Raw genomic sequence first — 15,308 nt, forward strand, 5'->3', positions numbered from 1 at the left:
CTGTTTTCTATTCCATCAACAGTCTCTTGCACCTCATCCAGTCTGCTCTTAAGTCCTTCCGTTGTTTGTTTCATTTCTGTTGTCTCCCTCCAGAAGTCATCCCTGAGCTCCTGCATATTTCTCTGGAACTCCATGAGCCTGGTTATGACTTTTATTTTGAATTCTTTTTTAGGAAGACTGGTTATACTGGTCTCACCAGGCTCTCTCTCTGGAATTTGAGTGATTTTGGACTGAACCAGGTTGTTCTTCCTTTTCACGGTGATAGAAGTGATCACTGGCGAGTGGTATGTGTGTCAGGTGGGAAAACAAAGTCCCTTCCTGTTTTCTGGTCGCCTTGCCCTTCTCTGCTTCCTGTGCCCGTTAACTGCACACAGGGAGCAGTCTCTGGGTTAATCCCCTGAGCTACCTTGGGTGGGGCGGCCCTCAGGATCGCCTTAGGCACTGGCAGGGGTTGCAGGCGAGCTGCATGTGTTCTCCTGCGAGAAAGGCACCCCTTTGTGACTTCTGGACTTTGCACCGGCTTCATTAAGCTTGTGCCAGGCAGCTGCTGCGCACAGGGGGCAGGTTCTGGCTCTGACTCTGACTCGTTTAGGTGTGCGCTGGGAGAAGATTCTGTGTGGTTGCTGTGAGTGGGGCTGCTCCCCTGCTGGTCTACAGCAATGGTGCTTCAGTGGTTTGCTTGCAGCGCCCACCGGGGAGAATGAACAGGCTGCTTATCGCTATGATGGGCTTCGGAGCTGTGTTGCTACCCAGGGGTTTAGGGCACCTGACGTTCCTTCACATTCCCAGCCTGCTTTTCTGTGTGTGCCTGGACGATTTAGTCCACCTGTTAAACCCTTGTCCCCTTACGACTTTTAACGTGCCTGCTTTTCTTTTGTTCCAGGGCAGCCAGCTGTGGGGACCTGTTCCTGGTCTCCTTCTCGGAATTTACTTTCCCATTTCTGTCATATCCCGTACACCGTGCTATGTGGGTCTGTGCTCCCAGTGCAGATTACAAGGGCTGGTTGTTGAGCAGTCCTCTGCTTGCACTCCCTCCCCAGGTTGATGCTCTTCCTCACCCCAGTGAGCTGCGGTGGGGGGAGTGCACGGGCCCCACCATATTGCAGTTTTGTATCTTACCCTTTTCGTGAGATGCTGAGTTCTTGCAGATGTAGGTGTAGCCTGGCTGTTGTCCTGTATCTTCTGGACTCTCTTTTAGGAGTAGTTGCATTTGGTGTATTTTCAAAATCTATATGGTTTTGGGAGGATATTTCTGTTGCCCTACTCACGTCGCCATCTTGAGTGAGTCCCCTCGTGGTTTTAATTTGCATTTGCCTGATGATTAGTGATGTGGAGCATCTTTTCATGTGACTGTAGGCCATCTGTATGCCCTCTTTGGGAAATGTCTCTTCCGGTTCTCTGCCCATATTTTAATGGGTTCTTTGTTTTGTAGTATATTTATCCAGTATATATTGGATGTCAGCCCCTTATCAGATATATCACTTTCAGATATGTTCTTCCTTACAGTAAGTTGCCTTTTCATTTTGTCGATGTTGTCCTTTACTCTACAGAAACTTTAGATCGATGAAGCCCCTCTTGTTTATTCTTTCTTTAGTTTCCCTTGCCTGGGGAGGTGTGTCGAGAAAAAATTTACTCTTGCTGATTTTCAAGAGATTCATGCCCATCTTTTCTTTAAAAAGTTTTGTGCTTTCATGCCTTTAGGTATTTAATCCATTTTGAATTAAGTTTTGTGCATGATGTTAGACAGTGATGCAATACCATTCTCCTGCATGTAGATGTCTGGTTTTCCCAGCACCATTTATTGAAGAGACTGTCTTTTCCCCATTGTATATTCTTGCCTCTTTTGTCATATTTTAATTGACCATATAAGTGTGGGTTTACTTCTTAGTTATCTGTTCAGTTCCGTTGATTCATATATTCTTGTGTCAGTACCATACTGTTTAATTCACTGCAGCTTTGTAGTATAGCTGTTTACCCCCAGCATTGTTCTTCATTGTCAAGGTTTCTTTGGCTCTTCAGGGTCTTTTGAGGTTGCATATAAATTTTAGGATCTTTTCCTCTAGTTGAGTGAAAAATGCCATTGGTTTTTTTATAGGAATTGCATCGAATCTGTAGGTTGCTTTGGATAATATGGCCAATTTAACAATATTCATTCATCCTATCCAGGAGCACGGGAGAGCTTTCCATTTATTTGTGTCTTCCTCAGTTTCTTTCATCAGTGTCTTAGAGTTTTGAGAGTATAGGTCTTTATCTGCCTTGGTTGAATTTTATTCCCAGTGATTTTATCCTTTTTGAGGCAATCATAAATGGGATTCTTTCTTAAATCTCTTCCTGGTAGTTCATTTGTATGTGTAAATGTGGCAGATTTTTGTGCATTGGTTTTGTTTGCTGTGACTTTTACTGAGTTCATTTATTAATTCTAGTAGTTTTTTGATGCAGGTTTTAGGGTTTTGTCTATACAGTATCATGTCACCTGTAAGTAGGGGCAATTTGACTTCTTCCTTGCCAGCTTGGATGCCTTTTACTTGTCTGGTTGCCGTGGCTAGGACTTTCAGGACTATGTTTAATAAAAGTGACAGTGGGCATTCTGGTCTTGCTCCTGACCTTAGAGGATAAGCTTTCAACTTTTTGCAATTCAGTGTGATGGCAGCTGTGAGTTTGCCATATATGGCCGTTGTTATGTTGATGTATGTTCCCTCTCTACACACTTTGTTGAGTTTTTAGCATAAAAGCATGTTGGGTTTTGTGATCCTTTTTAGTACCTATTGTGATGACAATCGTTTTTGTCCTTCCTTTTGTTAATGGGATGTGTCACATTGATTTGCAGATACTTCACCATCTTTGCATCCCTGGAATAAATCCTACTTGTTCTTGGTTAATGAGTTTTATAATGTATTTTTTAATTCAGTTTGCTGCTAATTTTTTTTAGGATTTTCACAAATGTGTTCACCAAGGATGGTGGTGTCTTAGTGTTCCTTTTTTGTTCTGTTTTTGTTGGATTTGGTATTGGGGTGATGCTGATCTAATAAAAAGGTGTGAAGTTTCCTTCCTTTTCAATGTTTAGAAGTAGTTTGAGAAAGGTAAATGTTAACTGTACTTGAAATGTTTGGTGGAAGTAATTTTTTAAAACCGTCTGGTCCTTGACTTTGTAAACAGTGTTTTTTTTTTTTTTTGATTATCAGTGCAGTTCATTACTGTTAATCTGTCAGTGGAGATTTTCTATTTCTTCTGTCTGGTTCAGTTTTGGAATATCGTGCATTTCTAGGAGCTTCTTACAACAGCCTCTTGCAGTCCTTTGTGTTTCTGTTGTGTCAGTTGTAGCTTTTCTTTCATTTCTGACTTGAGCTGTCTATTCATTTACACATGGCCATCCTTTTGCCTCGTCTCCATTTGTTGATGTTGGTGAACTCTAAATAAGCAAATGGAAGAATAAAGTCTAAAGGCCCTGTTTTCTGTGTGGAAGTGCTTTCATTTCTTTGGCGAGGTTCAAGATTCTGTAATCTGTTGGGTCCATTTGTGAACTGTCTGTTCTATTTCATTTATTTGTGTGTATTTATTTATTTATTTACTTTTATTTTATTAATCAGGAGAAAAGAAGTGCAATTTATAGTGTGGCTTGACATTTAAGTCATAAGTTTCATCTTAACACACCTGCCCAATAAAAGGGTGAATGACCTGTGGAAACCTCTGGTAAGTGTTGGTTCTAGACATCAACATCAAGACAGCTGGGTTTTTTAAATGGAGGGTGTCAAGCACGCATTTGGTTTTGACTGGTAAAGCAGGTGGTTAGAACTAGTTGAGTTTTAGGTGTTTGAAAATATTCAGGCTAATGAAGACAGGTTTACAGATCAGGGTAATACTGTAGAATGGAAATACAATTTGTTCACTTAATCTAGTGCAGTTTTATAACTTTCTAATATGTAAGTTGCTTGCCTCCTGAAATTGGAGTTACATGCTTGGCAAGTCTGTTATCCACTTGCAGCCAGGAGGGTCCTTGTTGTTGGAGCACAGATAAGAAACAGGGCAACTAGGAAGACGTGCTGTGTTATTTTTTTTCTATAAGTTTGGTAGTTAGTTTGAAGATTTTTAAATAGCAAGGCAAAATCTAATTTCTCAGTCATCTTCTGGATCCATTAGGATGAAATCGCTGCTTTGGACAGTTACCATGAAGTCTCAGTCAAGGGCTGTCAAGTTCTGTTCCTTCAGTGGTTTCTGTCAGGGCAGAGAAGGTGTCAGTGCTTTTGTGGTTGGGAGACTTGTTGTTTGGGGTTACTCCGATGCCGGGGTTTTTGTTCACGAAGTCGAAGAATGAGCTTCACAAACACTCAAGGTAGGAGAGCAAGGTACAGGCTTTTATTTAGAGATAAAGCGAAAGGACAGAGCTCGTGGCTCACACCTGGAGGGGACAAGAGAGGCCCTGTGTGTATTCATTTTAAATATGTTCCTTTAATTATTGCAGCTGTGCAATTAAGCTTGAAATTTTAACATTTGAGTTCAACTTCTTCTTTATCATTGTATAGATGAACAGGTATTCAAATGAATTGTCACTTCCTGCAATATAGTGTGGTAAGGTTATTGTTGGGATTACTTGGGAGCTCTAAGTCCATTTGAGGAAAATGGACATCTTAGTAATGGAATTTTGATTATGGGCAGTATATCTCTGTTGTTTTGTTTTTTCTTTCATTGCTGTCAAAAATGTTTCACATGTTTTTCCCCAGAGATCTACAAGTATTTTGTTGCATTTGAGCATTTGTATTTTTGCATTTTTTGGTTTTGGTGGATATAAATGATACTGTTTCTAACATATTCCCATCATATGTTAATGTTTGACTGAAAATCAGAATTTTTTATGTTCACTTTGCTCTTAAGTTTATGGTATATGTGTAAAATCCCATCTGGCACAGAGCATCAGGCTCAATTTCTGTTTAAACTTAACCATATATTTTTCACTGAATAATCATATATTGGATTTGAGCCCTTTACCAGGACTTCTAAGAAGGGGCCCAACCATCAGTAGTGACTATGTTTGAGCTATGGGATGCCTGAACCTGCCTTTTCTGGCACGCATTGAGCACGTGTGCTCATCCTGTGCACTCTGGTACCTTTGCTAGAGTGAAGACTTGAGCTTTTGTATCTGCAGGACGCAGGAGGCTGGGCTGCAACTTTGGGATGCCTTGGGAGCCCAGTCCACCAGGAGGAAAATGCGTCCTGTGTTGGGGTCCTGACACCTGCAGATGGGGCTTTGCCATGATTTCTTCTGGATGTTTCTGTAAGGAGTGAGTACAGAACCTGCCATTTTCTGTCATATTCCTAGATGCTTTCTTTATTAAATTCTCATATAGTATTGTAACATTTTTTTTTACGTGTGTTGCATAAAATTTCTTAGGTAAATAGGGCTGGTGTTATCTATACAATAAAACTGTTATGAAAGACCAGAATTAGATTATGTAATAGCTCCAGGGTCTGGGGCATAGTGTGTGCCCAGAAAGAATAATATTTTGTGAATTTAAAATGCTTTATGGAAGCAGATCAAGTGAGGAATGAGCCAGCTCTTAGAGCTTTGTGCCCTTGTGTGAGTCATCTTTAAGGATCTGACCCCGTAATAATTAATGCGCAATGTTCCTCATTCACTGAGGGTTTCTAAGGATTAACTTTATATTATTCTGTATCGTTTTGATTCAGGATTGTTTCTGTAGAGAAATGCCACTTCAGCATCATATACACAGTCATAAAATTCATATCAAGAAATGGGAGCAGCCAGTCTTCCCTGGAACCTGAGGCAAAGAGGAAAAAGTCACACCCTAGTAAGTCCCTTCACTCACCTGTATTGTTACTTTTCCAACATTAAAGTAATTGAGATCCACTGAAAAGTGGAAGTTTAAGTACATTAAAATTCAGAACATTATTTTGAGTTCTACTATTTTATTGATACCAAACCAGAATTTAGTATGCTTTTATGTCCCTAGCTTTTGAAAAGCTAACTTATCAATATGTTGATATCCCTTGTGGCTTGTCATTTTCAAATGGGATTATCATTGTGCTTGATGATTTCTCCTGAATGAGTGTTGAACATAATTTTTAAAAATTAACTTCCTTCACTAATATGTTCTTTGCCAGACCTCTGTGTGAATGTATTTGTTAAAAACATGCATAAATTAACCAAGGGAACATCTATCTATTTTGATACATGATTTGAGTGAGCAAATTTTATGAATCAGGTTTAGAACAAAATACGATGATGTCTTTTGTCTCCATGCCACCTACTGGATGCTGCTTAACACCATCTAAGGTGAAGTTGTTACCAAATGAGACACACCTGTTTCCACTCAGTCAGCATACAGCAAAGCCAAACACTGACCTGAGCAGTGAAACCAAACCCTGACTTTGGGATGTGGTTTTTTTTAACATAGGGAAAGAAGGTGGGCGTTCCCCAAGCAAGGAGAACGGATAGCTAAAGTTTGAAGCCCTGCACTCACTATTGGCTTACAAGCAAGGGCTTGTAAAGGTTATGGGAAAGGGTTGCAGGATGTGTGATGAGCTTGTGGCATTGTTCTGACGGGTCCGTGGTGAGGTGACGGGACTGTTTGAGGAGTGTTAGCTGTCAGCCTTCTGGCGCCACTGAGGCTAGAGTTCACTTGCTCATTGTCAGGAGGTGGCTCGTCTGGTGGAGCCTAAATACCTGTAAAACAAGTCAAGGATACGTGAGTCAAGAGTCAGTCTGTGGCCTTGAGGGGGAAATCAGAGTCCTGGGCCATTTTAGTTTGCTTTACCTTGGTTTGCAAACCCCATTTTCTTTCTTCTTAACTTACACATTCTGATTCCCATACTGTGGGTCATATTTGATGGACCCAGTCTTCTATATCATTGAGATGTCTGAGGGCCTTTATTAGACAGGGAATGCCTGTGCAGTCACAAAACACCTTTAGGACTGAAATCACCGTAACGCTTAAGAGCCAAAACATTGGATGCTTTTTCTAAATGACATGCATTTATGGAAAACAGATTTCCTTAGGTTCCAAGTAGAAATCTGAAGGTACTTTACTTTTGTGTATCTTGGTTTCTGAGATAACAGTGAGATGTTTCTAATCTCCTTCCTATTTCATGTGCTTCCTTCTTGTAATAATTGCAAATTCAAGTTTCTTTTTAGCATGCACATTCCTTTACTTTTTTGGTCTATTTTGAGCTTCAGAAAAAATGTACATAAAACTTGCTTTAGCTTTACATTCCTCTAATATACTTTCTACCTAATGTTCTTTATTGGTAAGCTAGATGACAGGCATTCTAACAAGCATGAGGAATTACATATTGTCCTGGTTTTTCACTAGAGCTGTTTTTTAACCATATGTTTATGATTCATATGATCATCTCATCATGATCAAGTGCATTAAGTTTGAGAGTCTGTCTGTGCCAGCGTGCTTCTGAGTTTAGCACTGTGTATTTTACGTGTTACAACTCCTGAGGGAGTTTTCTTAATTACTAAAGGAATCTAAAATTTTCTGGACTATTCACAGGGGTTTTGTTTTAGTTTCTCATAACTATTGTATAGAATCTTTATTTTACAAGGGTGTCTATGTCTATAAAACCTATAGCATGCTGTAGGATTTACTTCTTCTGAATTGCTTTCATGGAGGAAGCCTGACACAGATTCACACACAGGGGAAGTGGGTGTACAGTCAGGGATTGTCTGCTTGAATTGTGGACAGTATCTGACCATGGAATTCAGATGCTTTCTACCAATGCTTCTATTAATTCTCATAATGGTTAATTTCCTATGACCTTGGAATAATTGAATTTCTCTTAAATATTTAAAGAGCGTATGTATTATATCTCACAATGTAATATTTCAAGTTTACATATTTGTACTAAAGCCAGAAACATTTTCAATTTACTGTTTTTAATTTTCAAATTCATGAAGTATATACGTGTGCCTTATTAAAGTTTTACATTCGTACAACATACTTCCAAATTTATATCGTCTCATTGTGTTTTTAAAAACGAGTGAACTTATAATCATGCTGCTTGGTTAAATTGTCAGTTTTCAGGAGAGTCTTAAAATTATCAGGAGACACCTAAAATTTATTTCCAGTACTCAAAATACCATTCCACAGTGCTAATTTGCATAGAATTTAGTAATATTTTGTATCAAGATTTGGATTCAGCGTAGTGTATATTCTCCTTTGATATTCCATGTATTAACTTTTGAGTCATGTTAACCTGTGTCAAAGTGCACCAATTCCATGTAGTCCCCTACGGCAGCACAGGGGATGTCTGTTCATCACATAGCCCACATACCTCTGCACCATGAATTCCCCTCAAGGTCACGTTGCTCCTTCCTGCCGCTTGCCCGGTAATTTGTCCTTAGAGAATCCCACCCCAACAGAGCCAGAGTGGTGATTCTCTCTCTCCAGTCCCCTCTTCATGCTGCTGGGTCATACCTGCAGGGACAGACTCAGAGCAGCACCATGCAAGAAGCAAAATGACAGCTGGGACCCCAGCTTCTGTCCTCCGTCAGCCTTGTGGAGAGGACTGGATGCAGTAGTTTGGGGGCGCCATGGGCCTTAACGGGAGGAGCGGCAGTAAGAGGGAATGCCCTTGTCCCTGTCCTGTGCCCTGTGGCAAGGGTTCGAGTGTTTTCATAGCAGCCAGGTGAGGAACGGCGTCATGATAGAAAAAGGGGTTTAAAGTTCTCAGTGTTTCCCCAGGCTCCACAAATTATCTGTCACACTGAAGGTACAGTAACAATACAATACTCATGTACTGCCTTCTAAATGTTCAGTTTCTTACAAGGTTGATTAGGTTTAGCTTTACAACTTGGTTCATCTGGGGTAAATCAAGCTCTTCGTCTGTAACGTATTTTGTGGTCAGGTTGACTTAATGGCATAGTATGAACACAGTCATTTAGAAGAGTGTTTTCAGATAATTTCAGACTTACAGAAAACCTGCAATATCCCTGATATTCCTTCATTCAGATTTTCCAGTGGTCACTGCACCACTACATTTGCACCATCATAGAGAGTTGTCCACTGTATTTTTCCAATTAGAGGCATAATTTACCACAGAAATCCTACATGACCCACATTAGAAAATCAAAATTGTTGATAATTCTTACCTGCAGACCAGCTTTAAATATCAGTAAGTGCATCAACTATGAGAAAAATATGTCTGCATTCTGGACCATAGACTTTCTGTCATTTTCATGACCTCACTAAGAATTTTGCATCTATTTTCAATAAGAATATTGGTCTGCAGTCATGTTTTTTCATGGCATCCTAATCTGGATTGATGTCAGGGTAGTGGTGGCCTCATAGAGTGAGCTTGGAAGTGCTCTGTACTCTTCAGTTTTTTCGAAGAGTTTGAGAAAGATTGACATGAATTCTTTAAGAGTTTGGTAGAATTCTCCAGCGAAGCTCTCCGACTACCAGAATCTCTTGTACAGCAAGTGTTCTCCTTTTTTTCATTCATTTATTCTTTCATCAAATATTTATTTATTTTATTTTGGTATCATTAATACACAATCACATGAGCAACATTGTGCTTACTAGATCCCCCCCATTATCACGTGCCCACCACATACCACATTACAGTCACTGTCCATCTGTGTACTAAGATGCTATAGAGTCACTACTTCTCTTCTCTGTGCTTTACTGTCTTCCTCGTTCCCCCGACTATGCTATGGGTGCTAATTGTAATGCCCATTACTCCCCTTCTCCCTACCTTCCCACCCACTCTCGCCAGTCCCTTTCCCTTTGGTAACCATTAGTCCAGTGTTGGGTTCTGTGAGTCTGCTGCTGCTATGTTCCTTCAGTTTTTGCTTGGTTGTTAACACTGCACAGATGAGTGAAATCATTTGGTACTTGTCTTTCTCCACCTGGCTTATGTCACTGAGCATAATACCCTCTAGCTCCATCCATGTTTTTGCACATGGTGGGATTTGCTTCTTTCTTATGGTTGGATAGTATTCTATTGTGTATATAGAATACTCCTCTTTATCCATTCATCTACTGATGGACACTTAGGTTGCTTCCATTTCTTGGCTATTGTAAATAGTGCTGCAATAAACATGGGGGAGGGGGGTTGCATATGTCTTTTTGAACCTGAGAATTTGTTTTCTTTATGTACATTCCTAGGAGTGGAATTCCCAGGTTACATGGTATTTCTATTTTGAGTTTTTTGAGGAACCTCCATATTACTTTCCACCGTGGTTGAACTACTTTACATTCCCACCAGCAGTGTGGGACTGTTCCTCTTTCTCCCCATCCTCGCCAGCATTTGTTGTTCCTGATCTTTTGATGTTGGTCATCCTAACTGGTATGAGGTCAATATTGTGGTTTTAATTTGTATATCCCTGATAATTAGCAATGTGGAGCATCTTTTCATGTGCCTGATTGCCATCTGAATTTCTTCTTTGGCGAAGTGTCTGTTCATATCTTCCACCTATTTTTTAGAACGGTTATTTCCTTTTTGGGTGTTGAGGTGTGTGAGTCATGTATTTTGGATGATAACCCCTTGTTGGATATGTCATTTACAAATATATTCTCCCATACTCTAGGATGCATTTTTGTTCTGCTGATGGTGTCCTTTTCTGTACAGAAGCTTTTTAACATGATGCAGTCCCATTTGTTCATTTTTTATTTTGTTTCCCTTGCCTGAGGAGATGAGTTCAAGAAAAAGTTGCTCATGTTTATATTCAAGAGATTTTTGGCTATGTTTTCTTCTTAAGAGTTTTATGGTTTCACGACTTACATTCAGGTCTTTGATCCATTTTGAGTTTGCTTTTGTGTATGGGATTAGACAACAATCCAGGTTCATTCTCTTGCATGTAGCTGTCCAGTTCTGCCAACACCAGTTGTTGAAGAAGCTGTCATTTCCCCATTGTGTGTCCATGCCTCCTTAATTTTATATTAATTGGTCATATATGCTTGGGTTGATATCTGGGTTCTCTTGTCTGTTCCATTGTTGCACGGGTCTGTTCTTGTGCCCGTACCAAATTGTCTTAATTACTGTGGCTTTGTAGTAGAGCTTGAAGTCGGGGAGAATGATCCCCCCAACCCTCCACTTTTTCTTTTTTCTCAGGATTGTTTTGGCTATTTGAGTTCTCTATGGTTCCATACAAATTGTAGAACTATTTGCTATAGTTCATTGAAGAATGCTGTTGGTATTTTGATAGAGATTGCATTGAATCTGTAGATTGCTTTAGGCAAGATGGCCGTTTTGACAGTATTATTTCTTCCTATCCTTGGGCACAGGATGTGTTTCCATTTGTTGGTATCTTCTTTAATTTCTCTCCTGAGTGTCTTGTAGTTTTCAGAGTATATGTCTTTTACTTCGTGGTTAGGTTTATTCCTCGGTATTTTATTGTTTTTGATGTAAATGTGAATGGAATTGTTTTCCTGATTTCTATTTCTGCTCATTTATTGTTAGTGTATAGGAATGCAAGAGATTTCTGTGTATTAGTTTTGTATCCTGCAAATTCGCTGAATTCAGATATTAGATCCAGCAGTTTTGAAGTGGATTATTTAGGGCTTTTGATGTACAATATCATGTCATCTGCAAACAGTGAAAGTTTAACTTCTTCCTTACCAATCTGGATGCCCTTTATTTCTGTGTGTCGTCTAATTGCTGTGGCAAGGACCTCCATAACTATGTTGAATAAAAGTGAGAAGGGTGGGAATCCTTGTCTTGTTCCTGATCTTAAAAGGAAAGACTTTCAGCTTCTCGCTGTTTACTATGATGGTAGCTGTCGGTTTATCATATATGGCCTTTATTATGTTGAGGGTACTTGCCCTCTATACTCATTTTGTTGAGAGTTTATATCATGAATGGATGTTGAAGTTTGTCGAATGCTTTTTCAACATCCATGTAGATGATCATGTGGTTTTTGTCCTTCTTTCTGTTAATGGCTTTTCTCATATTGTACCTTCCTTGAACCCCTGGAATAAATGCTACTTGATAATGGTGGATGATCTTTTTGATGATAATTTTGATTTCTGTTTGCTAATATTTTGTTGAGTATTTTTGCATCTATGTTCATCAGGGATATTGGTGTGTAATTTTCTTTATTTTGTGGTGTCTTTGCATGGTTTTGGTATTAGAGTGATGCTGGCATCATAGAATGAGTTTGGGAGTATTCCCTCCTCCTCTACTTTTTGGCAAACTGAGGAGGATGGGTGTTAGGTCTTCTCTAAACGTTTCATTAAATTCAGTGGTTTAGGCATCTGATCTGGGGGTTTTGTTCTTTAGGTAGTTTTTTTGATTACCAGTTCAGTTTTGTTGCTGGTAATTGGTCTGTTCAGATTTTCTGTTTTTCTTGAGTCAGTCTTGGAAGGTTGTATTTTTCTAGAAAGTTGTCCATTTTTTCTAGGTTATCCAGTTTGTTAGCATATGATTTTTCATAGTATTCTATTATCATTCTTTGTATTTTTGTGGTGCCCATAGTGCTTCTTCCTTTATCATTTCTGATTCTGCTTACTTGTGTAGAGTCCTTTTTTTCTTGTTAAGTCTGGCTAGGGACTTACCTATTTTGTTTATTTTCTCTAAGAAACAGCTCCCACTTTCATTGATTCTTTCTGTTTTATCTTTCTCGATTTTATGTATTTGTGCTCTAATCTTATGTCCCTCCTTCTGCTGACTTTGGCCCTCATTTGTTCATCTTTTTGTAGTTTCACTGTGAGTTTAGACTGTTTATATGGGACTGTTCCTCTTTTCTGAGGTAGGCCTGTATCGCAGTATACTTCCCTCTTAGGACGGCCTTTGCTGAGTCCCACAGAGAGTGTCAGAACAGACTCCTGTAAGTGTCTGGCCAGCTAGGCTGAGGGACGGCAAGAAAAAATGGCACCCCACAGCCCCTCTTCCCCTGGATACATCTCCAGCATATCCCATCCCTCTGACACACATCCCAATGTTAATCCATAAATCACATATAATTTAGGTGCTTTTCAAACTGCTGGGTCTCAGATGGATCATCAGCACACCCGTCCTCCAGGAGCAGAGGCTAGGCCTCCGAGAGTCCTCTGGCCGTCCCAGAGTTCAGCCACACTGATTCTCAAAGCCAGAGGGCTCATCTTCCTGGGGCGGCCCTGGTGTAGGCTTCATCCCCTCACCCCCCATGCCTGCTCCCTCTCATTCATGGGGGGTGGGGCAGGACAGGAGATGGGGCTGACCACAGCTCTGCCCTTTTACCCTTCTCAGTGTGGCCTCTTCTTGTCATTAGCTATGGAAATTCTGTTTTGTCTTTAGGTTATTTCCAGAGTGGGGCATATTGCATGTAGTTTCCTAGGTGTGTACATGAGAAGAGGTGATCCCAGGGTTTTTCTGCCACGGTCTTCTCAGAATCCCCTCTGTAGCCTACTTTTCTAGGCCTTAATTCCCTCATCTGCAATGTGAAGAATATATATATATATAAGCAGGCCTTTAAGATTAATTCTCTTTTAGGTAAGATATTCCAAAAGTCTTTTTATAAACTAATTACCAGGAAATAAAGGATTCTGGAAGTACACTTACAAATAGACAGGTGGTTTTTTTAAAAAAAGAAGGTAACATTGTTTTATTTGAGCTATAGTTAAATTTACTGAAAATTGTTTAGCCAGAAATAATTTGGTAAATGATCAATTCACTGAATGACTAACAGACCTAAAACCGTCAGATCAGACACCTTAATCCAGGTTTAAAACATTCACCACAGGTATTTCAGGCAAGGCCTAGAATAGGTACAGTTTCCATTTCTGAAAAATGTAAGTTCATTCATTCATTTATATAACATTGATCAGTCAGGAAGTGCTAGGCATCCCAAATATTAATGTGAGAAATTGACAGTTGCCTAGGACTGCAGATCTGAGAGGAAATACTTGAAGCAAAGGTTTGGTGATACTAAAACTTAAAGAACAAAACAACAGCAAAAAAAATCTCAGTAAGGGATATGGCTGGTAATTGTAGGTCTGCTTTTGTTATGTAGCTGTATTCCTATTATTGTTATGTGTGTATGCAATTTAATTAGTAGTTTGATAAAACCTGTACCTGCTTATGTTACTCTACAAGAAGATATGTCAAAGAAATAATCAATCTTCCCATGTTTTCTTCTGTCTGCTACTTCTGTAGCTTTTCTTCTTCCTTCCTAATTACAACCCTTAAATAGAATTCGTGCCTCATATCAAATTTACCGAGTATCATAGTTCTTCCAAGTGGTAAAGATACCTCAAGACAAATGCTGGGCATAGAAGCCACAGGGCATAAATCTGCAAAGAAGTAAAAAGCTAACCTTGTCAAACAATATTGCTTCTCTCTCACCAACTTTACATTTCCCTGTATGGCCCCGGAAGATGACTGGTTAGCCAGAGACGGGTAAGATTCCTCAAGGGAGGAACAACCTAAGACAGGCACAGTCGCAGGGGGGCCATCAGGTGAGAAATTGGGGATCAACAGAGGTGAGGCTTAGAACTTCACCCCCCCTGTTTTGAGAGAAATCTTCTGCATACATGGATGTTTTGTCGCCCTTGTCTAGATTGGATTAACACACAGTCTACAGGCACAGACCTGATCATCTACATTTGCCCTCTTAGAGCACTAAATTATGTTTTCTACCTTTATCTTGCATCTACCTACCACTCCAGCATTTTATCTAAAAAAAAGATAATAATAATAAGGGAGAAATGTGGGATTCACATATAAATCAAGTATAAAAATCAAATCTGACTTGATTGTTTATAGTTCATGATGCATGATCAAAACTGAAAGTTTCTGTTATATCACTGCCCTTGCACTGTTCCCCATGTAAGAACTTATTCACTATGTAAGAAGTTGTTCACCATGTAAGAACTTGTTCGTTATGCTTCAGAAGATTGGAGACTGTTGAGAATTAGGCTTGGGGTGGATTAATGATTGTGCATTGAGTCCCCTATACAGAATTTTATTGTTAACCACCATTTGATCAAGAAATATGAGAGATGCCCTCTCAAACAAACAAACAAAATGAACTCAAAATTGATCATAAGCCAACATGTGAAGTGTAAGAGTTTCAGAAGAGAACACAGAACTATTCAGGAGTAGGAGAAGGGGAAGAGTTCTTGGCACCAAAGCGCAATGCATAAATTAAAGATTGATAAATGGGATTATCTCAGAATGCAAATTAAAAGCATAAATACATACCAGTAGACTAACCCATTCAATGGCTACATTTAAAGACTAATAATAACAAACGTTGGCAAGAGTTTGAAGCATTTGGAACTCTCAACATTGCAAGTGGGAATATGAGACAATACAAGCACTTTAGAAATTCCTAAAAATAAACACTGTATCTCCTAGCAATCCCACTT

The 15,308-nt window shown here is 39.5% G+C and overlaps 1 protein-coding gene across 1 annotated transcript in view; it reads left to right on the forward strand.

The window, feature by feature from the left end:
• Positions 1-15,308, forward strand: part of LOC130681266 (bromodomain adjacent to zinc finger domain protein 2B-like) — a 107,187-nt gene that overhangs the window by 18,647 nt on the left and 73,232 nt on the right. The window contains exons 2-3 of the mRNA XM_057493903.1: positions 5,141-5,276; positions 5,683-5,804. Of these exons, the coding sequence (XP_057349886.1) occupies positions 5,748-5,804 (57 nt within the window). The 5' untranslated portion in view covers positions 5,141-5,276; positions 5,683-5,747. The remainder of the gene's footprint in view (positions 1-5,140; positions 5,277-5,682; positions 5,805-15,308) is intronic.

The sequence above is a fragment of the Manis pentadactyla genome, chromosome 16, assembly GCF_030020395.1.
Source record: "Manis pentadactyla isolate mManPen7 chromosome 16, mManPen7.hap1, whole genome shotgun sequence".
Taxonomy (NCBI): domain Eukaryota; kingdom Metazoa; phylum Chordata; class Mammalia; order Pholidota; family Manidae; genus Manis; species Manis pentadactyla.